We start from the raw sequence: 27583 nt of genomic DNA, 5'->3' as shown, positions 1-27583 counted from the left end.
ACTGATTCAGGGATTACCATGCATAACTTTAATCAGTAAATGGAACTCCAGAAAATAGAAATAGTAACTGTTTCTCTCCATGTCCTGGGAGGAAGCAGCCATTAATCCACCTGCCAAAAACAGTTAATACATTACCTGAATTACAGGCTTCAACTAAGAATAAAACAGATACACCAATAAAGAGGTTTGTGGTTCAAAACAGATTTGAAATTAACTACCAGATAGCTTTTCCAAGTTTCAAGGCAAAAAAGAGTATTTCCAAGTCACAATTCAGGAAGCTCAAAAAAAGGTTTATGTTTTACCCGAAGGAGTTCTAAGTATATTTTATAAATACCTGAAAATTTTTAAACATAGACATCCAGATTTCCCACATTCTGGCTCCCCAAAACTAGTTTTTGTTCATCAAGTACTTATGAAGATACATGGGTAAAGGATTTTGAGAAAGAAACATATATCAGTGAAATATTTATACTTATCTGAAGAAACATTGTTGTGTACATGTGTATATGTGTATGATGGTGGCAGTGGGGGGAATAAAAAGTATGCTATAAAAAGTATGAGAATTACAGAAAAGCATTTAGAAAAAAAAAAACAAAAATATTTGTAAGCCCAGTACTCATATATATTATCCTTGTGGAATATTTAGAGACTTGACTTTGAAAGTTTATCATTCTATTCTTTTGTCAATTACATGATATATGTAGCTCTACTCTTTTTATGATAAAAAGCTAGAACAGAAATAAGTAGTTTGTTCCTGAATTTTTCATTCTTACTAATAAAGACAAATTTATTGTAATAAAGACAAATTACTTTAAAACCATAAAGGTGGAGTTACTGCTATTGTTATTCATGAATGTCGATATGATTTCTGTATCATTATCTAAAAATACATTTGATAACAGAACTATATACAACAAGAAAAATGGGCAAATGAATAGAGCGATTCAATCACAGAATTACTGAATTTCAGAGCTGGAAGTGACCTTGTGGGCTATATGAGTCCAATTCTGATTTAAGCGGAAACCTGACTGTGACCTTACCAGGATGGAGTCCCTGTTTTATTCACGTGTGAATCCTTCATTCAAAGCCCTACATGGGCCAGGCACTCTATAAATACATTTGAAATAAACTACCAATGTTTGTTGGATGAATGAAACTCATTTTAATGTAATGATTTATAATCTCAGAAGGAAAGACTTCTGGCTCTGGTCCTTCTCCAAAGAAACAGCTTATTGTTCATTTATATATTAGTAATGAATAAAAGCCTGAACAGGAGAACATGTAATGGCAGTCCCTAACTAATGGAAAAGTTGTAATCCAAAAGTTTGTATGTAAGTACATTCATGTGAACTCAATGCATTTTCCCATAGAAAAAATGCTGTGCGTTTGGCCAGCCCACAAAAGTTTCCCTAAGGTATACCATATAGTTCCAACAGACATTAACCACCATGGCAGTGGGAAAATGGGTTCAGCACCCCACTGCAGGAACCATCTTCCTGCTGCTGCCCAGCAGGCAGGGCCCTTCAGAGCTTGGGGGATACACCCAAGTGTGAGAAATCAGACAGAGGTAAAGGTGTCAAGACGGATTAGAGAAACAATGGTGTACCCCCTGGATTCCCCTTCTGCTCCTCACTTATTCACCAAGCAAACATATTCTGAATGTCTTCTATATGTCAGGCTCTGTGCCAGGCACCGGGGAGACACAGCAGACAACAACATAGACATGTTTTATCCTTCTGGAGCTTATAGGCTAATAGGGAAGGAAGACACTGCAGAGTTAGAAAGAATGGTGTGAGGGTGAATGGGGAGGGAGTAGGGGCGTGATAAGCAGAAAAGGAAAAGAATAGTAGAGACATTAGGTATCATTTCTCCCTCCTTCTGCATCCATTTCATCATTGGGGTGAGAAGAGATGAAGAACAGAAACAACTAAAAAGTCGGCACAGAGAGGGCTTTTATTTTCATCTCAACCATTTCTACCCCTTTTTACAGATCTGGATGACAACTGGCACAGGACAGAGATGACTGGCATTAACTTAGGGTCCGGGGAGCAGACAAGCAAACTCTGGGGCTGGAGAAGGGAAGAGAAAGGAACGAGAGAGAGGAAATCCCCATCACCCCGGAAGAAAGGAGAAACAGCACTGTGAGAAGGTCGCACAAGATGAGGCTGCACCTGAGACTCCACCCCGGACATCCAACCTCACATTTAACAGACATTAAAATCTGTTCCAACAGATGTCCAATTTGCCCCATAATTTTCTATAACCTAGTCAGGAATACCTTCATTCTTAATTGAAACTAAAATTTTAAATCTATGCTGTGTACTCTAAAGAAGTTATTTAAACAGGGAGGAATTAAATAACAAACTATAAACAGCTAAATTTTAATCATTCATCCTTTCCAAAGCTTAATTACAATGATGCTTTAAGGTAACATTAGGCTCTTTTGATTTGCAAAAAGACAAACAAATAGCATAAGTGGTAGGGAGATTTCACAAGGCCGTAGGTGTAGGAGGGAAAGTGGCAGATGAGCTTCAGTGTGGGCAGATATAAAACAACAGACTGAGAGGGAAGTAATCTAAGCCATTCACGAGGGATGACAGCCTCCAAACAACAGATGTGACTCCAGGGTGAGTTGTGGGGAACATTCTAGTCCATCTAGACTGCTCATTGCATAGGTGTGGCCCCAAAGACCACCAAAGCCACAAAGCAGCACCAAAAAGGGAAGTAAAAATTCAAATACAAGATGGTATGTGCCCATTATCATGTGAATCTAAGAAAAGTGCAGAGTTTCTATCATTGCACCTCATGGTACATTTACAAGAAAGGGAAAGATTCAGAGACTACCATTTCAAACAACAAAACGTCTCCATAACTTCCTGCTTGGTCAGTCCACTCCAAAGGACCTACTTTCCACATGATCCTATTTTGATTTCTGGCTCCTGACCACAACCTCCTTCTTAAACTGCACTCTTTGGCTCCCCTGACAGGTCCCTATTCCGGTTCTCCTCCTACCAAGTAAAAACCACTCTGCAACTTGTGCTGGTACCTTTATAGTGTTCCCCTCTTCTCTTACTCGACAAGCTCCTCCCGAACCACCTCGTCAGTATCCAGAGCACCCAGGGACTCTTTACCTTCTTCTGACTCCTGAGTCTGAAGCTCTGGCCCAGTCACCCTCCTGGGCCTAGCAGGGTCTCGCAACTCATGATGAACGATGAGTAATAAATGATTAAGGGAAACGATGCAGAAGGACCCTCCAAAATGTCTGGTTTAAATCAAGGAGGTTATCTGTGCCCTTTCACAAAATGTCTGTGAGGAGGAAAGCTGGTAGGCTAGCAAGAATGGAGGTTCTGAAGCAGACACACGTGCATTAGAAACTCAGCACTGCCATATACCAGCTGTGCGATTTTGGGAAGTAACTCTGATCGTCAGTTTAACTGTAAAAAATGGGGGCAATAATGCCCACTCTGCAAGGTTGTTGTGTAGATTAGAGATAAAATTTAAAAGACAAAAAAACTATCCAGCACATAACAGATGTTCAACAACATAGTATCTGCTCTTACTAGGTCTATGGATGCTGCTTTATGAGAATATTAAGAAATTATGAAATTTGTTGTAACATTTTTTCTCATAACTATGATTAGCCGATGTGTTATTTTAATTACCGTAGGAAGGGAGTTGTTGTCCTTGTCTTTTGTCCTTCCATGTCTGTCTCCAATACGTCATGTATAGTGGACTTTTATAACTCCTTTAGGTTGCCCAGCATCTGAACTCCCCTTCCTATATTTGGAAAATTATTAACCTTAATACTACAAAAGCCAAAAACTCCAGATAATTGCTTCTCAACAACTCCTGCAACCAGAGTTCAGGCACATGATTAGGTACACTGGCTCCACCAACTAAATCCAACCCAGATTTTGAATCTCAGGCGGTTATAAGAAACAAGAACTATATAGACACACTGGTTAGAAGCTGGGGCAGTAAAAGCAGTTTCCAAAGGCAGCAGTGGTGGCATTCAGTGTCTAGTGTCATTGGTGCTAGCAATACAAGACACAAGGTCTATGATCATGGCCCGGAGGCAGTAGCAATACATTTCCTGGACCAGCTCAGCAGCACTGTTTCTGGTTGACAAGCTTCTAAGGTGGGTTCCCAGCTTTCTCAGAGAAACTCGTTTTCTGATTAAATGAGCCAGAGATTTCTGTTGCTTGCAACTGAGAATCCTGGGTGATATGCCAGATCAGGTAACACTTTATTGCTTTTGGTCAAAGGCCATTGTAAGATTTACAGAGCAAACAAGTACAGTGAGATCTTCCCAGAAAGTCAGGGAGTCAGAGTAAGTTGCTGAGCAAGATGTTATTAGCATTTCTGAAATTATTTCTTAACAGGAATGATAGGATGAATATGTATATCACCATGCTATTTTAATAGCAGTAATCTAAAATATGATTTTTTACCTGTCATACTGAGAGATGCAGTACAGCACTGGTATTCCCCTAAAAAGCATCCAGGTACATTCTTGCATGTTTGAAAGGTTTCATATTACGTAAGAAATGCCTCCAAAAAACTTGAATTTTTATCTGCCTGCTTATGCTTTGCCAAAGAAATGGTGATGACATTCCATTAAGCTGACTCAGTCAGTAGCATCACCTGTGTTAGCCTGATAGAGAAATCTTAAAAATATGCAACCCTGGAAAAAAGACTAGATAGGAATTGAAAAATGTAACTTTTAAAACTGGAAATAAGCATTCATTCTTTATTTTTTATTTAGAATTGATATTTCTAGAATAATCTAACTTCAGTCACCTAAGATAATGCATTTGATTTACCCTAGTCACTGTAAATAAGTTGTACAGAAGTCCGTACTAAATTTTTCTTTTACCACTGTAAAAGAAATACTTTTTTAATATTTAAAAAAAATATTTTCAGTAAGTCCCAAACTGCTGTAGAAGTCACATGAAAAAAAAAAAAAAAACCTTTGGCCCATGAAAAAAAAATTCTTTTTAACAGTAAACAGCAAGATTCTGAGAAAAATCAACTCACAAGAATACTTTTTTTAGAATGATGGTAAGGGTTTGGGAAAAAGGAACTTACAGGAAAAAGAGTTTGTGTTGCCAGTTATTCATTCACTTTTTTCTTTTTTTTTAACATTTTTGCAATATCCAAGTAGAATTCCTTATCCTAAACCTAATTTTATTTCCATTTTGTCCTTTACAGGTTTCAATCTTCTAATTATAAAATCTAACAGTTAACCACTGAAAAAAATGGTAATTCCTAAGTATAGTTGTTTTTGTTTTTTTTTTTTTTAACTTTTAGTTCAAAAATTAAAAGTTAGAGGCCAGGCACAGTGGCTCACACCTGTAATCCTAGTGCTCTGGGCAACTGAGGTGGGAGGATTGCTTGAGCTCAGGAGTTTAAGCCCTGAGCAAGAGCGAGACCCTGTCGCTACTAAAAATAGAAAAAAATAAATTAGCCCTGCGTGGTGGTGAGAGCCTGTAGTTACCGCTACTCAGGAGGCTGAGGCAGGAAGATCCCTTGAGCCCAGGAGTTTGAGGTTGCAGTGCGCTATGCTGATACCACGACACTCTAGCAGGGGCAACAGAGCGAGACTCTGCCTCCAAAAAAAAAAAAAGATAGAATAGAAGAAAGTATTTTTGCTCTCAAACAATCAAAGCAAATTTAAAACAGAATTAAAAAAAAAAAAACAGAATCAGAAAACGTAAACTGAAAATTTTCCCAGTTCCTCAATTCTGATTTTTTAAATGTGTGTATATATATATATGGGATTATTTTCTCCCTCATTATTTCAGAATAGGACACAGAGTGGTGAATTTATTTATACAAAGGAAGATTCTATCTTTAAGCCAGGATTCATATGACATTAGATCACTTGTACAAGGCCGTATAGTTTTATGCAACATTCATAAAAGAGCCATTTCCTCTTCTACTCTCTAAAATCATTATAAACCAAAGTTACTAAAAAATTAAGCAGGCTGCAACTTGCCTGACCTACAGAAATGAGAACCTCTTTTAGGATATTTAGAACTTTAGAGTGACTCATGAAAAAAAGTAGGCTGCTATTAAGTTGAGATCTCCTAAATTAAGGTTCCCCAGATTCTCCGTGGAGCCCTGAGATTGGAGCAAGAGAGAGTGAGAGCCTGCACTGTGTATATACCATGACGGGGAAGGTGAACACCATCATTTTAGGTTTAAAAACACTTTTGTTCTTTTTTTTTTTTCTTTTTTTTTTTTTTTTTTTTGAGACAGAGTCTCGCTCTGTAGCCCAGGCTAGAGTGAGTGCTGTGGCGTCAGCCTAGCTCACAGCAACCTCAAACTTCTGGGCTCAAGCGATCCTCCTGCCTCAGCCTCCTGAGTAGCTGGGACTACAGGCATGCGCCACCATGCCCGGCTAATTTTTTCTATATATATTTTTAGCTGTCCATATAATTTATTTCTATTTTTGGTAGAGATGGGGTCTCGCTCTTGCTCAGGCTGGTCTCGAACTCCTGAGCTCAAACGATCCGCCCACCTCGGCCTCCCAGAGTGCTAGGATTACAGGCGTGAGCCACCGCGCCCGGCCTAAAAACACTTTTGGCACTGAGAGCCTCTGCGAATCTCAGAGAGGCCTGGTATGGAGGGAAGAGGTACTCCAGGAAAAACTTCCACATCTACCATTAGATCTCAATCTCTGGTCGGCCTGATGATAAATGAATATGCGAAGGACATACTCAACACTAACCCGGGCACACAGCCCTCCAGAGGGCTCACTTAGAGCACGCCCACAGAGGACAAGGCACACCTTCCATAAAGTTACACGCTCAAGGATAGTACATACTTTGGGAAACCCAATATAAATGGGGAAACACAGTATCACGCAGCCATTAGAAATGGTTATTACAAAGCACATGGAAATGTTCTCTCCTTATCCACCAAGAGATAGTAGGAGAACAGGATTCATTCAGGCTTCACTGTTTTCACACAGCGCATAGATAGATGCAAATGGTCCTATGGGTTTTGTTGGTTGGTGTTGCCTACGTACAAAACTCACTAATGGACACAATTAACATCTACTTTTAGTATCAGACATTTTCAGTATCATTCATGGCATGCTGGATGTCATCTAGATGAGGGAGTGGTCACTGAACCAGGCGTTACTACAGTTTCACGTTTATTTCCTGTTACTCTGAGAAAACAGAAATAGCCCCAAAGGAGGCCAACCCTGGAACACCTGACAGCTGGGGCCTTCTAATATGTCACTCCTTAAGTACTGTTTAACTGCTAATAACACTTAAAATGTTATCACACATTTACTTAACTCTGCAGTTTATAACAAACCTACCAAACGGGACAAGCCAGTCTGGATTATACAATATGTAAATAAGCCAGGGAGCTAGGGACAAGTTGGAACAATGGCTAAATGAGTTAAACCTTACTATACCTGAAGGCAGCCTCTTCATTCACTTTTTTCCTTGTAGTGCTTTTATAACTAAAATATGGAGAACAGAATAACCAATAAAAAAGTTATATGTATCCTCACAAATTCCAATGAGTAAGTCACCAAAAGCAATTAAGAGACACACAAGTCAATATTTAAATTTCATGTAGCTTTAAAAAAAAAAAAATTGGTGTATCTACTGAATAACTCCTATTTGGGCCTGAAAATATTGATGCATTCTAAAGAGATTATCAGTAATTAGTATCTTCTTCCCCCTCAGACACATGCCACCAGCTTAAATGTGGGCAGAGTGCCAGAACTCAAGTTTCACTAGCGTTGTTTTATGACTTGAATAAATTGTTTTAGTTTCATACATGTACTTGTTTGAAAAACACATTTTATATCCACCAACTTCAGACATGTTGAAGTAGGAAATAGTGAGCTAGTAACATTCCATAAGTATTCGTATAGTACAACAAATTGACATAGTAGAGAAGCTCCACAAATGAAATACTTAACATTTTATAACAAAAAGGAAAATATTCAAATGATAACCAAAAGTATTCATTCACTCACATTGCTTCATGAAGATTACAATCACCTACAAATTTTTCTTTGAAACAGGCTGTTATAAATCAACAGTAAAAAAAAAAAAAGGCTATGAAAAACCAAAGCTGTGTTATACAATTGGTTAAGAGTAGATGGTAGTCGTGTAAATGTAAAAATCACACATAATCTTGACAAACTTACAAGTAAATCACTGAAGTTCAACAAAAAAGAACTGAAATTTAATAACTTCAATTTGGAAATTTAAAAGCATACATACACCCAATGGACAAATTAAATATATACACTCATTAAAATATCTCTTAAAGATTTAGGGCTTGGTTTAATGTACCACAGTTCTTCCCTAGGTTCTCAGTTTTCAAAACTTTTTTTAAAAAAGTAGTAATTTATACGAATATACATGTTTCTCAGTATAGCTGTACCTTCATTCCCTTCCACTAAAGATTATAAAACATATTAAAAAATAGCATTGCTCAAATTTGTTCTTTCCTGTTTTTGATATTTCATATTTATGATTTAAAAATAGTAAGTCCTAAGAACCATTTTCAAAGAGATAAAGGAGAGAAAAAGCCCTCAAGAAGGGAGGGCAATCCCTCTCCTGGCAATCCTATTACATGTACATTTAATGTATTATTTCCAAATCTTTGATAGGAGGGGTGAGAGTTGGTATCACCAGTCTGTATCTTTCCACTCTGAAGGGTAAGTGTGAGGCAAGGTTGCAAACTGGCCCAGACTATGGAAACTACCACCTTGTGGTGAGCACCCACGGCTTCCGCAGATTCTAGATTCAAACGCCACCTCATTACATTGTCATCCCTACCCGCCCCACACCACAATAGGTAAGCAGGAAAAAAAAAAAATCAAGGTGAATGAATGGCTTTTGAAAAAGCTCTCTGGTGATTCTGACCTCCCTCTCCCTCAAAATGAGAACTAGAGAACTAAACATGCTATCTCATCTACTCACCCTTAAAACCTTGTATATCACAATATCTGAGAACGTCTGCTTTCAAATGACTCCTCCCTTGACTAGCTCTAGAGCCCAAAGTTGTGGTTTCGGCCAGACAGGTATCAATGACAAGTCAAAAAAGTATTTCTGGACAGATACAGATCCCAGACCATAAAACCGGAACCTTGTAAAGACAATTTCTATACTATATGGGGTTGAACCAGGCTGGCATCTTTGCAATCTGAGCATCCACTAGGTAGGAGTTTACTCTACAGCAGGCACCCTAGTTTATCCTGTCTGTCCTGTTCCAACCATTTGTGTTCACACAATAAGCTTGCAGGAGAAGTTCTCCAGCTAGACTCACAGAAAGAGCTTCAGGACCAATTCTGCAAAAACAAAAAACAGGCTGAATAGGAACTAAAACTCATTTAGTATAGATTACCAAAAGGTATTTGTTAGATATGTCCGAAAGTACCTATTTTAAAAATATATAAAAGGTGGTATAAAGATAAGATCCAAAATTTCTGCAGAATTTTTTTTTTTTTAAACAAGGTGTGGTTCTGTTGGGAGGGTAAGGGAAATAGTCTAAATAATATTTTCTAAAATCTTTCCCTTCCAAGAAGAAAAAGCAAAAAGTTTACAGGTTCAAATCTCTACACTCCTTTCAGAAATCCCCACTCCTAGTGTTTAGCAGGCCTCCAAATAGCCTAGCTTAGTTGGTAAATATTCAAATACAGTTATTCAAAATATGTTTATGAGGCTAACATGGTGCTTGCATCACAGAACCCCACCCTCCCTTTCTTTGGGTAAACTGAACCTGTGCAGGTTAAAACAGGCGTGCCAAACACTTGATAAGTGACATTACTGACTGCTGGTTGAGCAACTGCCAATTTAAAATAAGCATGTAAGGAGAAGGGCTTTACTCAAATGTACCTTGTACTTAAAAATGGACACATTTTCATTTTGATGTTCAAGTCACTCCCACCCCCATATTCCTCTATCAATGTAAAAACATAAGCATTAACAATTGACATTCTTTAAGCATCATGTTCAAAGTACCTTAAATATTCCACGGTACTTTACAAGTACTCTTTTTAAAATAATTTCCCAGTGAAATATTTTTCATTCTACAAATGAAGAAATGGAAGTAGTGGTTACACACTGTATAGACAGTGGTAACTGGAATCAAAAGCTGAACTCAGTTATTTTGTCAGTTAATATCTCTTTAGCACAATATGGAGTATTTCTTTTGTGGACATAATGAAATCACAAAGCAACTAGCTGCTCACCGTTGGTTTGTGCATATTCCTAAAATTTCATTATTTCCCCCACAAAAATCAGACTATCTTAACATTTTCATTTGTCTTTCTCCCTGCCTCCCCCCTCACAAAAGGCATTAGCTTGTTTCTTCAGTCCACACAGACATTCCATTCATAGTCTGAATTTCAGAACTTGGGCCATGCAGCTTCATTTTCAGCAGAACAGAAAGCACTGTTTCCAAAAAAATCTCAACACCTCCCAGTCCCTAAATTAGTGCCCAAATCAGCAGACCTTATGTAGGAAATCAGGATCCAGTATCTTAAATTTAAAAAATTAAAGGGGAATTGGAAGGAAGGTATAAATGAGATTACACACTTATCCATGGTGACTCATTCTCATATGCTCAAGATTAAACAGAGCACTGACTCTAGGATCAGAAACAATTTTTCCTTAAGGGAAGAAAGGGGTGTGGAATTGCCAAATGTGCACTAAAGTAGGATCATCTGTGTGGATCAGGTGAGCAAATCCCACATAATTAACTTCCTACTACTGTGAAGGAGCAAACACAGGTGAGGCGCATGCCTTCCTGAAAGGTGTTTGTGCAAAGCCCCTTCCGATGTTTCCAATACTGCAGAGATTGAATAGGGGAGCAAGAGAGACTGGGCTGGCACAACGATGAGAACATACTTGACGCTACTGAACTGTACACTTAAAAAGAGTTAAAATGGTCAATTTTATACTATGTGGGGCATTTTTTTTTTTTTACCACAGTTGAAAATAAAAATAAAGAAGAGAAAAAGAGAGAGAGAGATTGGGATGAACTGCTCTGTGGAATAGCTAAAAGGTTCTTGAAATAATGTGCAAGGGTTTGAATTTTAGAAATTACAGCAACCCACTGAAGATGGAGGTGGATGTGGCAGCTTGGGAACAGCTTTGGGCTGGGCATGGCTGTGTCCTAGTCTTACCTCTGCATGCTGGAACCAACTGGCCTTGGACTCGGGATTTCTTAGGCCTAAATTCTCTAGCGCATCATTTTTCTCATTAAGAATAGACAGTAGTAAAATTTTTTCTCCTTTCATTTCTTTAAGAAAAATTGGCCTTTATCTTCCTAGAGTCATTTTCTCCTTTAAGTGTTTCAATAAATATCTCAAGGTTAAGAAAATTTATTCTGCTTTGGAAATATATGGTTTAGAAACAACAGATCCTGTTTGAAAACAGACACAAATATTTTCAAGGCTAGAACTTACTTGAAAGATGAAAACTATTTCAATATCCATGTTCCAATTTCCTTTAGTGAAAGTATAGGTTTCTCAACATATAACTAATTTTTCCAACTTGGGGAAAAAAACATATTGGCTAAAAAATTTAGTATACATAAAATCTACAATAAGAGAGTATCTTTCAGTTGTTTAAGAATTACTAGCAAAAGTAGGCAGATATTAAAGATTTAAATATGTCTAAGTATTAAAAATTATAGCCTAAAACAAAGAAATAATGGAAGTACCAATGTACCATGATTTTTAAGTCAATCTATGCATTTTCTATTCAAATATAATATTATAAAGCTAATTATGTACATTATAGTTCAATGATAAATCTTATACACTAAATTATTGAAGAAACATTTCCTTTTAGTAACTTGTGCAAAGGGCAATAAATCAGCTCACCTAATATTTTATAACCCTTTTTTCTATGTTAAACCCAAAACTGAAAATTATAAGCTAAAATACTCTCCCTGAAAATTTATGTGATTTTTTTAAATTGCACTTAGATGACTATTTAATGCCATGCATCTCCCTAAGAACATTTATACTTGTTTTCAGAAAATATAAATAGTCACTGGAAACACCTATCACTATGTTAAACAACATATGGGTTAGAATAAATTACAGGAAAAAAAATTTGAAAAAATAATTAAGAATATTAAGAGGCTCATAAAAAAAAGAGATCTACCAAGTGAATGGCTTAAAAAACACAAGAAAGCAAGTAATAAGGTCACCTTAAATGAAGACAGCAAGTCCTGAGCCCAGCCTTCAACTCTCAGGGCAAGGTAGAAGTCACAGGAGTCTAGCCTTCCTCGGTTGCCACAGTAAATAGTAGAAGCTGGTTCTGGGTCTCCACCAGCATATAGCAACCACCCTTCTATTCGCTCCTCCTATTCAGGAACAAAGTGATCTGCTAACCGAACTTACTTGGGCTCTACTGCAATGAGAGGGTGTGGTAGACACTTCATATAATAACAATAATGATCCTCAACACTTACAAAGCAGATATGAAGATTCTGTAAGATCTTGTGGGCAGATGGGCACGATATCTAAGAGGCTGCAGTATTCCTGAGTAAATGGATGGAGAAGGAAGAGACCCTGAAGGATTAGCAATTAGGCCAATTAGTTAATATGGTACTACTATAGGGGCACAAAGTTCTAAACTACAATGTGGGTTTATAGCACAAGTATATGGAAAAATGAACACTTTGATGCAGAGACAGTTAGAAACAGAAAAGATTAATGATCTAACAAAAGCTGGTGATACTCATCCTTTTATAATTAAACTTCCAAAATTCTTTTTCTTTCTTTCTTTATTTTATTTATTTATTTATTTTTTTTGGTCAAAATCTCTCTCCAAGGTCTGGATGGAATTATAAAGTTTCCCTAAGGAAACAGTAAAAAAAATAAAATAAAAAAAGATAGCTGTCTAGAAGCAGAGTTCAGTAGGTAGGTGGAAATAAAATACTGTATTCGTCTAGTAGGATTAGGTAACCATTCCCACCTGGTCCACCTCTCGACCAATTTTCTAAAATAGAGTCTGTCTGTCTCTCTTGGTCTTTCTCTAATGTGGACTTAAAAATCAAATTTAGGTTAAAACAGATAGATTAGAATATATAAATTACACACACACACACACACACACACACACACACTGAGTTGAAAAACACGAGAATTTAACTTCTTTAGTCAAGGAGATCCACTTTAGTGCCCTTTAACAAATCAACCACATGCAACTAACCAAAATTTAGGGCAAACCAGACATGTTATTAAAAAGACAATGGGAAAGAATATTTGAAATTTGAAATACTCCAGGAAATCTGGACTATACTTTAATAACATGCTTTCAGATCCAGTAACTAGAATTACCAGAACTTCTGCTGAAGAGCTAATCCTCCATCATGTCATCTTTCCCCTTCATCTTTAAGCCATTCATAAACTCTTGATTCAGTAATGCACATTTTTTTTTAAAATCAATATCTACCTAATACCTTCCTTGATTTAATGAAATCTTTTGAGGTTCTCAGTGATGGTTAGGTACTGTCTCATATTCTAACCTTCTTAAAAATTCACTTTCACTTTTGTCATCCTCTAAGTATGTCCCCTTTGGGGGACAGTTTGATCTCTATCACTGCCAGAAAAAGCTGAACACGTATCTTTTTAACCATCAAAGCATACTGCCCCCATCCCACCCTGAAGTTTGAAGACCACTACCCCAAACCCTTGATTCTTCCCAACCAGAGGACACGAGGACTCTACCAAGCTATAAATTAGTATCCTCAGATCATCAGAGAGGAGGTAACATGGTGGCAGTTCTCTCTTCACCTTCCTTTTCAAATACAGATGAAGGAGGCAAGAACGCTTGGAGAGTGGAACATGAACTGAATGTGAGACATCAGCATAAATGCAGACTTGCCAGCCCTGCTCTGTGGCTACTGTCAATTATAGTAGCCAGACCTGCAAGAGGACTTGATTACATGTAATTTATAAAAAGTAAACAAGCTGGGCAGCTTGTGAACAATGAATGGGGATATTCCAGCCAAGAGGTAATAAAATGTATGAATAAATGACTCAGCATCTCCCCTGACACCAACCAGACAATTGCTTGTACTAGGAGAGCAAGGGCAAAATGAGTATTTTGGTAATGATTTAAAGGACAACAGATTGTTGGAGAGAGATTTTGCTTATCACATAAACCCTTCACAACCTCTAGCGTTCAAAAGCTCAGCCATCTCAATGACTGTTTTTCTCGCATTACTGAAGTCAGAAAAATAAATGTTTGGTTCCAGTAATACAACACAATCCTGCATCTGAATTATGGCTTTTACTGAAAACAAAGGGAAATAAACTAAACAAATAATACAGATGTAAGAACCAAGCTTTATAAAATCATCTACATGGGGGTTTCTCAACTTCAGCATATTGATATTTTGGGCCAGATAATTCTGTGCAACACAGGACATTTAATAGCATTCCTGCTTCTACCCATTAGACACCAGAAGCACTCCTTCTTCCAGCTGTGGCGACCAAAAATGTCTCTGAAGTCCAGACACTGTCAAATGTCCCCTGGAGGGAGCAAAATTACCTCTCCATCCCCACTAAAAAAACACTGCTTTACACAGAAATGAGCATTTTAGTAAAACAGTGCATAGAACATATTTTTGACATCATAAAAATCTCAGGATTTTTTACCTATATATGTGTGTATATGTATATATATTTAGGAGCATATATTAAATACATTTTAGGTATATCATCCTATTTTTCTGTAATTTTTTCCATTACCAGGGGTTAAAATATAACATTTTAGTATTAGTGAACTATCTAAGCCATTACAAAGTGCCACATAACAAAATAACTCCTCACTTTTCCTAGTCCCAATCAATCACTTGACATATGCTGTCAACTTTATCTCCAAAATATTTCTGTTCATTTAACAGAGCCAACATATCCTTCAGACATAGAAGGTACAGCGCCTGGATCCCATGATACTTTTAGGAATAAAAGAAACGTATTTTAATATTCGTTTCTTTTAAAATCAGAATAAAAATGGATATAATTATAGTTAATATATAATAACAATTCCAGCTTAGAAAATATTCATGTTTATACTGACGCAGTTGCAAAATGTGATTTTAAATGTTTTTAATAGAGGAAGGGGGCCCATGAAGGCAAAAGTACCTGAAGCTCACAAAAGTTGCAATGTGGCCCCACCATAAAAGGGGAAATAGGCAATTAAATAGGCAAATATAATCAAGTGTGACAGGCACTATGCTATGGGAATAACAGAGCATCACAGGAGGACAAAACAGATGCTCCAAGCACACTGTGACTGTGTGCAGCTGTGATAGTGATAGTGGCATTCAGGGAAGGCTCCCAGAGGGAGGAGAATAAATAGAAGTTAGCCTCACTGCGGAGATAAGGAAAGGAGGGCGAAGAATTCCTGGAGGAGGAGGACAGCATGTGCAAAGGTCCAGAAAGAAGGACTGCAGAGCCAATGTGGACTATGAAAGTTCAAGATAGCTGAAGTGGAGAGACTGAGAAGGTAGCAACAAATACTCCTGGATGGGTGTGCTGGTGCCATGTCACAAAGAGCCTTGCAGGCCGAGGGAAGAGGCTGAGGCATTCGTAAGGGCAAAGAAATGCCGCAGAACAGCTTCATATTATAGAATGGCATTTGTTATCAGATTGGTGTTTCAGAAAGGTCACTCTAGCTGCCTTGATGAAGACAGTTTGGAGGAGCCCAAGACTGGAGGCAGAGAGACCAACTGGATATTGCAACAATCCAGAAGAAAGGCAAAAGTAGCTCAGGCAACAGAGGGGCTAATAAGTCAAGATATTTGGAAGGTGAAACTGGCAGGGTTTGGTCGTTGGGTGTGGAGAATGAGGGAGAGAGGAGAATCAGAGAAAACCTGGCTTAAGCCACTAGGCAAGGGAACACCAAGCAGACCAGGCTTAGGGAGAGGATGATGAGACCTGCTGTGAGCATGCTGACTTTGAACCGCTGTGGGCTATCTAAGCAGTTATGGATTAGATCCATAGATCTGGAATGAGAAATGGGCTGAGATATGGTGTCTGAATTATCAGCATATGATTCAGGGGCATTTAACTGGGTGTTAAGAGCCATGGATGGGTTTTAAGGATCAGAAACATTCCAGATTTTAATGATGTCTATGTGTGACTTCGTAAGAATTCTTATGAAAACCGAGAGGCCAGAGCTGTAATCAAATTTTTAAAGAAGTTTAGGACCTCACGTGGATAAAGAACCACTAATGAAGATGGAAGAAAAGAGAGACTAACCAGGGCTAGTACTGAAACCCTTAGAAACTTCAACATTTAAGGAAACCAAAGCCTGAGGTCAGGAAGGCACAGGAAAGGACGTGTTTAAAGAAGAGGGATTTGTCATCTCCATCAACGTCCTCAAGAGTTCTATGAAAAATTAGAACTAAAATATGTCCACTACGATTTGGTAACAAGAAGGTCATTGGGGGAACTCTGCAGGGACCGTTTAGGTAAGGGTGGTAGAGAAAGGACCCAGGCTGTGTTCCATTATGAAATGAATGGCAGGTGGGGAAGAGGAGGAGGCAAGTATATACAACCAACTCAAGAGTATGGCTGGGAATGGGAGAAACAGAAATCCCATCTCCCTCCAGCCCCATCTTTGAAAATTGAATTCATCTTTTAACGTCCTGGTGAAATATCTCTTGGCATCTTCAGTAAGCCCTCAGATCCCTGATTTAACCTCTCTCTGCTGAATTCTTCTAGAGCTCAGTCTCACACATCACCAGTCATGATATAACTTGTAGGGCTGAGTGCACACTATGTCCCCTACTAGCATATAAACTTGCGAAGGTGAACACAGTGTCCTCTTCTTTTGCATTCTTTACAGTGTCTTGTACCCAGCAGGTGTTTGCTCAGTGACTGAAAGACTTTGACCTGGGAGGTGAGAGACCAGCCTTGACAGAACAGCTGGCTATGTTGTATGACTTCAGACAAATCAATTAGTCTCCCTGAGGCTAGTTTTCATTCCCTGTAAAATGAGGAGGATGTGCTCTTGACCAGTGGAGGAGATATATGTAATTGGAAAAAGATATTCAAGATAGCTATTGTTTTTATAATGCAAATCAAAGAAAATAAGATTGTATTAAAAGCCAAAGGACACGCAAACAAAACATGAGAGAAAAGTATGTTAGAAAAGGTTGAGAAACATTGGACAAGATGATTTATAATTTTGGGCTCGAAATTCTACAATTATTTGGTCATGCTGTTCAAGAGACTATGCAAGGAACTATACTATATATTTCAGACAGAACAAATGGCATCTTTGTCCTCTGGAAATTAAATATCCTACTACAAACACCAAAGAATGATAAACGAAGCCATAATTTTCTTTGTAAACAGATCATGTGTCTACACCTTTTACTGTGTATACTGTAGATCATTAAAATCAACTAGAAAATATATAGTAGGCTTGCTTTTCCTGTCTGGAGCATTAAACTTTTATAAATTTGACCCTTAACTATGTGACTGCTTAAAGGAAGACAAAGAAAAAAGAGTATTGTTAGTAGAATCAGTTTAATTTTATGCCTTTTCCTTTGGAGATAAAGGACCTATATACCCAGGGAAGATTACTCAGAAGGCTTTGGTTTTATGTAAACACCATCACTAGACACAAATTACCTTCCCCAATATTCTGCATTCTTACTAGTTCAAGATTTCCTTTTACCTCTTCTCAACACTTCAAACATTTAAACCTGAAACTGTTAAGGAGAAACTATAAAGTCCAAATACTCCTATGTAACTTTGGGATCAATTATAACTTTGCCAGAGGGTAGGGGGCTCAAATAATACCTCCCTAACTGAATGAGGTAATCATTCCTCAGCAAGCTCTACACAACACCATTGGAATTCAAAACACTGAAGGTAGCATTTACCAACTGTTTCTTTTCCAGAATTGAAAGATTAAAGCACTTCTCTCTGGATAATCAAGGGGTCATCCCTCCAACCAGAAGCACTTTAATCTTGGCTACTACAACTCTGGCCAAGGCACTGATGGGAACGTGTTATGGATTGAAGCTGAGAAAGCACACCAGGCCCTTAATTCTTTAATCAGGGAGTCATCTCAGGGAGGAGTTCTGCTAGTCAGAAAGTGGCTTAGCTAACCACATTTCCCAACACATTGGTAACTAAAAACTGCATTTCAGGAGAGAAAAACAATACACATGCCAGGTGGAACATTATTATTTCTATTCTTGATTACCATATACCCGTGATACAAAGTAATGCCCCCTTTTCAGAGAAAAGGTGAAAGAATATGTGTGTAAAAATTTTGACACGAGTACTTTGTGATGTTGGTGTCTAGGCTTATATTACAGAGAAAAAGTAGAAACCAATAGGAAAAGAGTGAGAGGATAGAAAACTATGGGACAAAGTGTGCTTTTACCTTTCTCGCACTTAGAAAAGTCAGCAAATAAAATTTTATAGCGACTGGTTAACTGATGCATTCAATAAAACAATAAAAACTACAACAAAAACAGGATGAGTTCTCCTGATCTACTTACTGTCCAGCATTTTCATTTCACAAAAACAAGCCTCTTAATTAAAATTACATTTACCTGTTTATTTCACATATAAATAAATACATGTAGGCAAGAGCGATAAACATTTAATTCAACCAAGCAATATGAAAGCAAGTTACAAAACCCTGATGTTGACATTTTTCCGCCTCTTCAGACCAAAGAATGGCCTCCTCTCACCTTTTTCTTGAAATGTAAAATGGAATTTTGATTGTTTTTTTCCCCAGTGCAGTGTTCTTAAAGAATGTATAAAACTGTTTTTTAAAAAAATTTAAACTACATGAGTCAAAGCAAAAGAAAATAAATAAAAAAGGAAAGGAAAAACAATGAACAGGATAGTTAAAGCAAAGTTTAGTATTTTTCTTCCTTAAAGAAAAAAAAAGGCCTAAGATTTTTACATTGAAAAGAAATGTTTGAACTCTCTGTATATTTTCAGTTCATGGGACAATGTGGTCATTTGTTTTTTTCCTTTTAGGACATTGTTTTTTGAATACATAACTTAGAGAATTACCTAGGTCAAGTACGAATTCAAAATAAAAAGCTGAGAGAAAAAAACCACCATCATATGAACTGTTGGTAAATTTGGCATTCTTTTGAATATTTAAGAATAAAACTCACTTTAGAAATATGATAAACATTTCTGAAAGACACACAAAGGTAAGGAAAGAACAATTATATGATATTAAAAATTTAGGATAACTCACATCACTCTTTCTAGAAGCTCTATTCCTTTACAACTTACATCTTCATGTGCGGTTCGCATATCATAGCTCTGCTAAAACAACCACATGGAAAATTTTTCTTCTAGATAATACTGTAGGACAGGGCTTGGCAGCTACAAGTTGTAATCAGAATGCTCCAAGAGCTAATGTAACAGAGATAACAACCAAACATGCATTACAATGCACAGCCTCAACTCTTTTTATAAAGCAGGCTAAGAAAGAGTCAAAAGCACTTGGGGTCAAAAGCACTTAGGTTATACTGTACTTTATATGCATTCAGCAATGAGAACTCTCTTCAACTAGAGAGAATTTTGTTTCTATGAATAAATGAAGTATAAAAGATTTGGACTAGGTGTGGTAGCTCACACTTGTAATCCCAACACTTTGGGGAGGGCTAAGGCAGGAGGCTCACTTGAGGCCAGGAGTTCGAAAGCAGCCTGGATAACATAGCGAGACCCTGTCTCTATGATAAATTAAAAAAAAAATTTAAACTAAAAAAAAAGAATGTTAAAATATAAACGGTTCTTTTTTCCAGTTAGGGCATTCCTGTATTACTTAAGGTGCTCACACATATAAGCCAAGAACGGTCAAAAACTTCCAGTTCCTAAAAATGAGTTTTCCCAGCAATTCTACAGGCCAACATTGCCATCTATCATTAAGGCTCCCACAGCCATCCCATTGGCAACTAAAGTGGCTACTTATTTAATAAATGTGAAAAACCACAGTACAATGGGTCATTTTTCCCCAGAAGTAATATAAAGAAAAGAATGCTAATTTTATTTGTACTGTAGCCCAAGAGACTTGAATAAAGAGACTTGTGACTTGATAAGTTTTCTGTACTTAGCTGACAGACATACTGAGATAAAAGGAGTCACAGAAAGACTGTGACTTCAGTCCAAGTTCAAATGGCAAATTCAGATGGAGCTCTAGCTTGGTGGAAATGAGCCACCCTGTTAATGTGAGGAATGTGAAATGAGAGAAAGCCCTCCATCAACAGTCAGAAGGGGTTTAATGTGATCCAATGGTGATATTCTCTTCCCCCCAACGGGAGCTGGCACTCACACAGCTGGGCTAAGATGGCTTCCAAAGTCCAAAATAAGACGCTAGCCCAAGGCAGCCGTGGCCCTCCTGCTGGAACTCAGAAGCAAATGAATCAAAGGCTCTTTTATTCTTCCTCCTACCAGAACATGCTCCCTCTCTGTTGTAAACTAACTGCTTGCCAGAATGAATTATTTAGCTCAAAACAGACATAAAGAAATCTTAAATAACACATGTCCCTCAGAATTTTAGTAAGTTCAGGTGACCAAACAGGTTGTTTTGTCTGTTTGTTTCTAGTTTGATGCAGAAAATTCACTTGCGCTCAGGAGCCCATCAGGAGCATTAGGTCATAGCAGAAACAAAAACTTCTCAAACTAGAAGTTACAGTTGGCGGCCAAACTCCATGCATGAAACTGAGGTGTTCTGAAGCAGTTCTTTTCACTAGGATGTCTAAACTCGACACAGAGTCCTTGTTCTTCCTTTAAAACCAGCCTTCCCTTATGATTTTGCTATTGGTGCCAGCAGTACCTCAGTTCTTCCAAGAACAGAGCTTGAAATGCATTTGTGAAGTCTCCCCTGGCAGCCCCCTACCCTCTGCTCTCAGTGTGAACTCTTAGGCAATTGGCCCTCATGTAGCAATTATCCACACATGGCCTTACAACATTACAGCCTGTCTTCAAAAAGAGATTAGAAACTCCTTTAAGGGCAGGGAGTGGGCCTTTCCCTCCATCGCATTTCACATGTGGCACATTACAAAAGCTCCTGAAATACCTGTTTATTATTCAGTCACCAGACACTTGTTGAGCTTGTACTCTGGCCGGGTGCTGCTCTGGGAGCTGGAGACACAGCACCCAGCACAGGGGCACAGGTGCTCAGGGTGCCTGCCTTCCGCTAAGAGGAACACCACCAGAGGGTCCCCAGAGAATGCCGCTTGAGCAGCTCCCAATACAGTCACTAAACTATTTAAGATGAACAATTAACTAAGATTTATTTCCTCAAAAGGAAGCCAACTGAGAAGCTCCCCATCTACCCCTTCCCCCCAAAAAAACAATGCCTGGGAAGAGGAATGCTACATCTACTGCCCTTCCCTCTCCCATTTTACAGAAAAGGAAACTGAGGATCAAGAGAGTATGGGTGGGTAGTGGCAAAGCTTGAGTTTCCTCCCAGGGCACACAATTTATCCACTAAAACCATCAGTGGCTACATCTAATCACTTTTTAAAACAAAACCCTTCAAAAGTAAAGCAGTAGTCTACCTACTAGGTGGTCCCCTCTGTCACTCTCTGTAAGAAAATGAGGAGTGCTGGCACTTAATGTATGTTTGGAATCTATTATCTCTTAAACTTTCTCATTCTGCAAATTATCAAGACCTTATCAACATATTTTATGTTGACTCTAAGATATGGAATTTTACTTATTCCTTACATACTTCTTAAGCAGAGTTATTATGGCAAAATACACTGAAATAACCAATCAGCTGCCAAGCAGATTATTCAAGTATAACTCTTGCCATATTATTGTTCAAAGATTCTTTTAACAAAAAAAATTTTTTAAAGAAACCAGAATTCTAAAACTACCCTCCAAACTGCAATACCTTCTGAATGGTAATTTTGAATCCCAAACAGCAACAATCAGATTTAGAGGTTCTGCAAGTTTAACATGGAGAGTTTTGTACTTGTAAAGCTCAGGCACAACAAATAAATTAACTATCATTAACTATCATAAAGGCTTAATGTAATTGCTAGTTGATGATCTTTGTTAACAGAAACAACATTCCTGCCATACTTGAAGAGGTAAAAAGAAAACATTAGGAATCTGAACTGCCTGTTTGCTAACATGAGGACAGCAAGAAAAAAATTTTCTTCAACAGAATAATTATGCTCATTCAGTCACTGTAAGCAAAAGCTACAGAATGCACTGATTGCTAATGGTAATCGCCACAAAAAGCCAGGAAGAGCTTCCAGACATCACAGTTCTCTTTGTTGTAGTGACACTGCTGAGCGGGGACTTCATGCTTAGTACAGGTCCTGCGCTGTCCTTGAACCAAGGAGATGCTGATACTCTGCCTGCCCACGCCCCCCTTCTCCATGTCAGATGTCAGGTGCCCACCCAGGAGGAGAGACTATTTCTGTCTCTAGGCCCATTTCCAGAAGCAGGAGTGTGTTCTCGAAGTCCAGACAAGAACTGCCCTGTTAATTGACAGCTGCAGAGCAGACAGAGCCCAAGGTGGGTACAGATTACCCACCCAAGAATTGGCTGAGGCCTTGCTCCCTGGCTGGCTGTTGGCTAATAGGACACCTTGCTCTGGCCTCAGAAGCAGGTTCTCCTGCTGAGATTGCACACCTGCCCAATGCTGACAGCCGGCCCATGGAGGAGCCCAAACTTGATGTTTGGCTTGAGGCAGGCCATAGGGAAGCTCCTCCTGCAGAGCTATGGTGGTAGCCAGCTGGCCTGAAGCAATCCTTTGTTTATAGACTTACATTTTATTTCAGCTCAAATTTCAAGTTCTGATGAAAATTCCACCATCATTTCTTTAAATAATTCTTTAAAAATCTGAGCACCACTCTTGAGCACATACTACCAAGAGTTTACTTGTTTTCTGTAACCCTAGTAACAGTGATCTGTACATGATTCTACTCCAGGTCCTTACCAAAGTAAAAAAGCAGCTGTTCAATATATAACACAGGACAAAAAAAAAAAAAAAACAGCAACACTGCAGTAGCAAAACTGAAGAGAAACATAAAAATTTTTATCTCCATTTTAAGTAGTGTTTAAAAACTTTACAGAGAATGAACCACATACAAGAGTGCTTACCTTTTTGCAAATCTAAAAAAAATTTTAAAGAGTAGAAAAGGCTGGGAATCTATTCACTACTCTAGTCATTCTCTCACTTTTTAAAAATTTTATGGCATTTTCATTGTTTTTAGGAAATTCAAGAAAGGCTTCCATACCAGATAAACACACTAGTGTATAAAGAAAACAATGCTGCTTGTGATGACTATGAAATAGCAAACATAAAATGGAGTTGCAAATGGAATTCATTGGGGGCCACAATTTGAGATGGCCTTAAAGATAAAACTAAAACATTTTTTGCCACTTAAAAGCCCTTAAGGATCATCTTAATCAGTGTTTGGGCTACCCTATAAATATTATAAACAATAAGACAACTGTCAAATTCCCATGGGCCAAATATTTCCCAATAGAATCACAATGCTCCAACTCCCTGAAGTCTCATTTAGTAATTATAGTATCCAGCATCCAAAATATCTTTTCACAGCAAATCCATTCATTAAAAAATCATTATCCAGCAACATTTTGCCTATTGGGTGGCCAACAATCCTTTCCTTTCATCCAGAAAATAAAGATTCTACATGAAAAGAAAATAAGCATAGGAAATGCATTTATACATGCCTAGATAATGGATGGTCAAAGCTGCTTTAGCAAAAACAATCTAAAATGGATACCAAAGCCAAAAGGTCAATAATTTGGGGATGTCAAAATTTTCTGGGCAACCAACTCAACAGCTCAAAGATAAGATAAGCCTCACTTAACTTATAACACTCCACGTCTTCCCACGAGCTCCCTTAACTCTGACAGCCACCCTGTCCACTGTCTTCCTGGGCCACCTCCATCTACTTCAGTAGTGTGTAAACAAAATACCAGGCAAGAAAAACCCTAGCTTCCCCCAAGCTGTTAGGCATATGCTTCCCCCTGTGGAAACCAATTTAAGGAGCTCCAGTCTCACTTAAGTGTTCCCATGGCTTCAGTCTACATTGAGCCTGTTCCACAAAACAGCCGTAAAATATCCATACCACTCAACTTGGGTACACAGTCATAAACCACTTTGCACTGTTGGCTGACTTTTTCACATATGCTTGTCTCATGGTCCCAAAGACTCAAAAAGCTACTTAAAGGCAAAGACCAGGACTTAATGTGTCTTTAGTGCTGTGCATCTGATCCATAGCCCACCTCTTCCTTGTATTCTCAACTAATATTCAATTCATAGACTCATAGGTTATAATCTGAAGGGACTGTTAAAGATGATCTAGTCTGAGCTTCACATTTGCAATGAACTACATGAGAGTCATTAAACTTTTAGAGTCCAGTCAGGCAGGCAGATCTGGGTTCAAATCCTGCCTCTCACATGTTCGGGTTATGTAGCCTGTTTTCTCTTCTGTAAAACAGAGATAACACCTACCTCAGAAAACAGTTGTAATGACCAAATGAGACATTTATTTTTATTTTTTTGTCCTTGCTAAGACATAATCTTTTTTGTTGATTTTCTTCCTGGTTAATATTACATTACATTTCAGGCACAAGAGGCAGGACTTTTTTCCTATTGTATTTTCTAACCTTATAGTTGGTGCCTAATACAGTACCTGGTGTCTTTTGAGTAAGCTATAAACTAACCATGTGAAAGAATGCATTAAACCTCTATTATCACTACATAATTCAGCAAAATTATTATTCCTTAGTTCTCCAAGAACACAATCACTTAGATCTATGGATTTCCTAAACTGTACCTTCTCAAAACAAACATATCTTTCTCTCTACCCTCTTCTCTCTCGCTCACATGCACACAACCTTTTTAGAACTAAGAGCTGATAAAAACCACTTCCTCTCATATTTTTGGAATAAAGTTAGCACCTGTACGGGGAGATTCAGGTAAACTGTGACAGATGGAGAGACAGGATTTGGAAAGATTCAACATGCCTGGAGAGGTTTTTTATGATTTGTGGCATCAAGTCCTTCAGTGAAATTACTTGCCTATAATAAATTCTGGCAGAAAGTAAATCATAAATTCACTGGTGAGTTGTCAGTGAAGTTAAATATTGTACTTCATTCTATTCTATGCAAGCAAACAGTGACTAACAGGATTAACCTGAGCTCTGATAAAGGTTGTAGATATCCTCCAACAAGAAACAGGTTCCATTAGCACAAATAGTAAATTTATACTTAAGAGGGCATAAATTTTGCTCTGGGGAACTTACTACAAAAAATATTTGTTCTAGATACCAGAACAAAAGCGTCATTTCTTTCCTTTGCAGGGGGCATCGACAAAAGAACCAATGGAGAATAGGAATAAAATCCCAGACCCCTGAAGAGGACACACGTTTCCACTAAAGTAAGGTTGTCTCTTTCAAGGAATATTTTTCCTAACAGCTAAAACGGGTTAACGCATAATCAGCATCTTGTATCAATTACACGAACACCATTTAACCCATTTTGGTGCCCTGGGAAAGGACCACAACAGAAATCCCTTTCGGCTGCAGCCATCCACTCCAGCCGGGCATGACAGCATGTCCAAAGCGCCCAAACACCAGCCACTAGGCTCCCCCCAGCGCCCTCCTCTCGCAGCAAACCGCCACGGCTCTTGGGCCAAACTCCAACGTCCCTCAATTCAAAACCGCGAAAATGTGCACCCTGCTATGCAAACGGCAGGGCGCATAATAACTTTTCTTTCTTACCCTTTTGCGCGCATTTGAGATGCTCGTCTCTACGACCGATTCCTCAGGTCCACAGCCTGCTTCCCGCAACCCAGCTCGCGGGTCAGGGGGACAGGGAGCGTGAACCAAAAGGCAGGGCTGGAGAGTTCTAAAACCTCAGCGGTGTTCCTCGTGCGGCAAACTCACTACACAGCAAGCAGCCCGTAATAAATAGATGCAGATACAAAGAAGGGAGAAGACTACTCTTTCCATCGCACCCCACCCCTTCTAAAATGAATAAGAAAAACATGCAGCGGGCGTTTAGCTGGGAATCTGGGCCGTCCCATGGGGCGACCAGGCCCGCGAAGCAGGCCATATGGAATCTGAAGGAAGAAAGTTAGTTGTCCGGCCAGGTCCCGAGCCTGCCGGGGAAGGGGCCAAGGGGAAAGGGCCCGGGACTAGTTGAAGAACTAGCTCCGCGCGAGAGCTGGCCGGGAGGGGTGTGGACGCAAAAGGCCTGCGGAGCGGCGGCCGGAGCTTTACTTACATAACGCTTCAACTTCTTCTCCGGGGGGGACTTGCGGAGCCATCCCGAACAGACCACTTCGCCGCCGCTCATGGTGCGCGCCTCTCGGGCTCCCGGCCGGGCAGCGGAGGGGCGGCGGGCGCGCTCCCGACACAGCCGATGCCTGCCGGGCGCGCTGTGGCGAGGACCTCGCTCTACGGGTCGTGCACCCCAGGCCGACGGGGCGGGCAAGCTCCGCGGCGCGCTGACTCCGCGAGTTCGAGCCTCTCCTTCGCAGGTCCGCGGACCTGAAGAGACGGGAGCAGGGGCCGCCGGGGGGCCGAGGGCGCGCCGGCCTCCCTTCTGGGAGCCCGCCTCGCCTCCAGGCGCGCGGTTCCGCCGGCCGCCTCAGCAGCACTCGGACTCCGCGGGACTCTGCCCTGACAAGGAGCCGGAGCCTCTGTCCCTTGCGCTCCGCCCCCTAGGGACAGGACCTCCCTCCCCGGTGCGCTTTCCGAAACAGACAAGGCGCTGCACACGCACGCACACACACAATGCCCTCGCGCGGTGCCTATTCCCGCTCGCCGGCTCTCGGCTTCGGTGCGAATCCTCTCCTTCCCTCTCCTCGGGGGAGGGTGGGTCACTTCTCCGCGGCGCCCGAGAAGCGGAGAGGAAAGGGGAAGCCGCGAGGCTTCCCCGGACAGCGGGCGCAGAGCAGGTCCCGGGCCGGGAGGGAGCCCCCGAGTCGGCGACGAAGCGCGGGGCGTCGCTGGACGGCGGGCGCTGGGGAGGTCTCAGGTCTGGCCGGAGGGTGGGTCCGCTCTCGCGGCCGCCGAAGAGGGCGGGGAGCGCGGAGGAACGAGGCGCTGGGCGGCTCGGCTCCTGGGAGGGATCCCACTGTCCCGTCCCCTCGCGCTCCTCCTCCGCCGCCTCCCCCACCCAGGGCGCGCGGCAGGTTCTGAGCGGCCCGGCCCCTGGTCCGGATCCCTCCCTCTCCCGGCCTCTGGGCTCCCTTCTCCTCCCTCTCCTCCTCCCCTTCCCACGTTCGGGCCCGGCTCCGGTTTCTGCCCAGACTTTCTCTGAAACTCCTCCGGAGCGCTTCCAGCCAAAACAACAAGGGCTGGGGGAGGAGGAGACGGACGGAGGGAGGGAGCGAGAGAGGGAGGGAGCGGGAGTCCGAGAGGCACCCTGGGATCTGTAGTTCGGGAAGCGGGAGCAGGGTCCTCCGGCGGCCCCCAGCCAGCTCCGTGCTCGGGAAGGCGGCGGAGGCCTTGGCCAGGGCAGCGCCGCCGGGGGTCGGGAGCGGGGAGGAGCGAGGGACGTTCGAATAATCAGTCCAGGATTTGCCAT

General features: G+C 40.2%; 1 protein-coding gene across 2 annotated transcripts in view; it reads right to left on the bottom strand.

The window, feature by feature from the left end:
* GAB1 (GRB2 associated binding protein 1) overlaps positions 1–27009 on the bottom strand; it is a 118133-nt gene extending 91124 nt beyond the window's left edge. For both annotated transcript variants that reach the window (XM_069493111.1, XM_069493112.1), the window contains exon 1: positions 26276–27009. In XM_069493111.1, the coding sequence (XP_069349212.1) occupies positions 26276–26347 (72 nt within the window). In that variant the 5' untranslated portion in view covers positions 26348–27009. The remainder of the gene's footprint in view (positions 1–26275) is intronic.
* Between the last annotated feature and the right edge of the window lie 574 nt (positions 27010–27583).

Source organism: Eulemur rufifrons, chromosome 18 (assembly GCF_041146395.1).
Source record: "Eulemur rufifrons isolate Redbay chromosome 18, OSU_ERuf_1, whole genome shotgun sequence".
Lineage (NCBI taxonomy): Eukaryota > Metazoa > Chordata > Mammalia > Primates > Lemuridae > Eulemur > Eulemur rufifrons.
The sequence above is the reverse complement of the archived record's forward strand: the minus strand, read 5'-3'. Positions and strand labels throughout refer to the sequence as shown.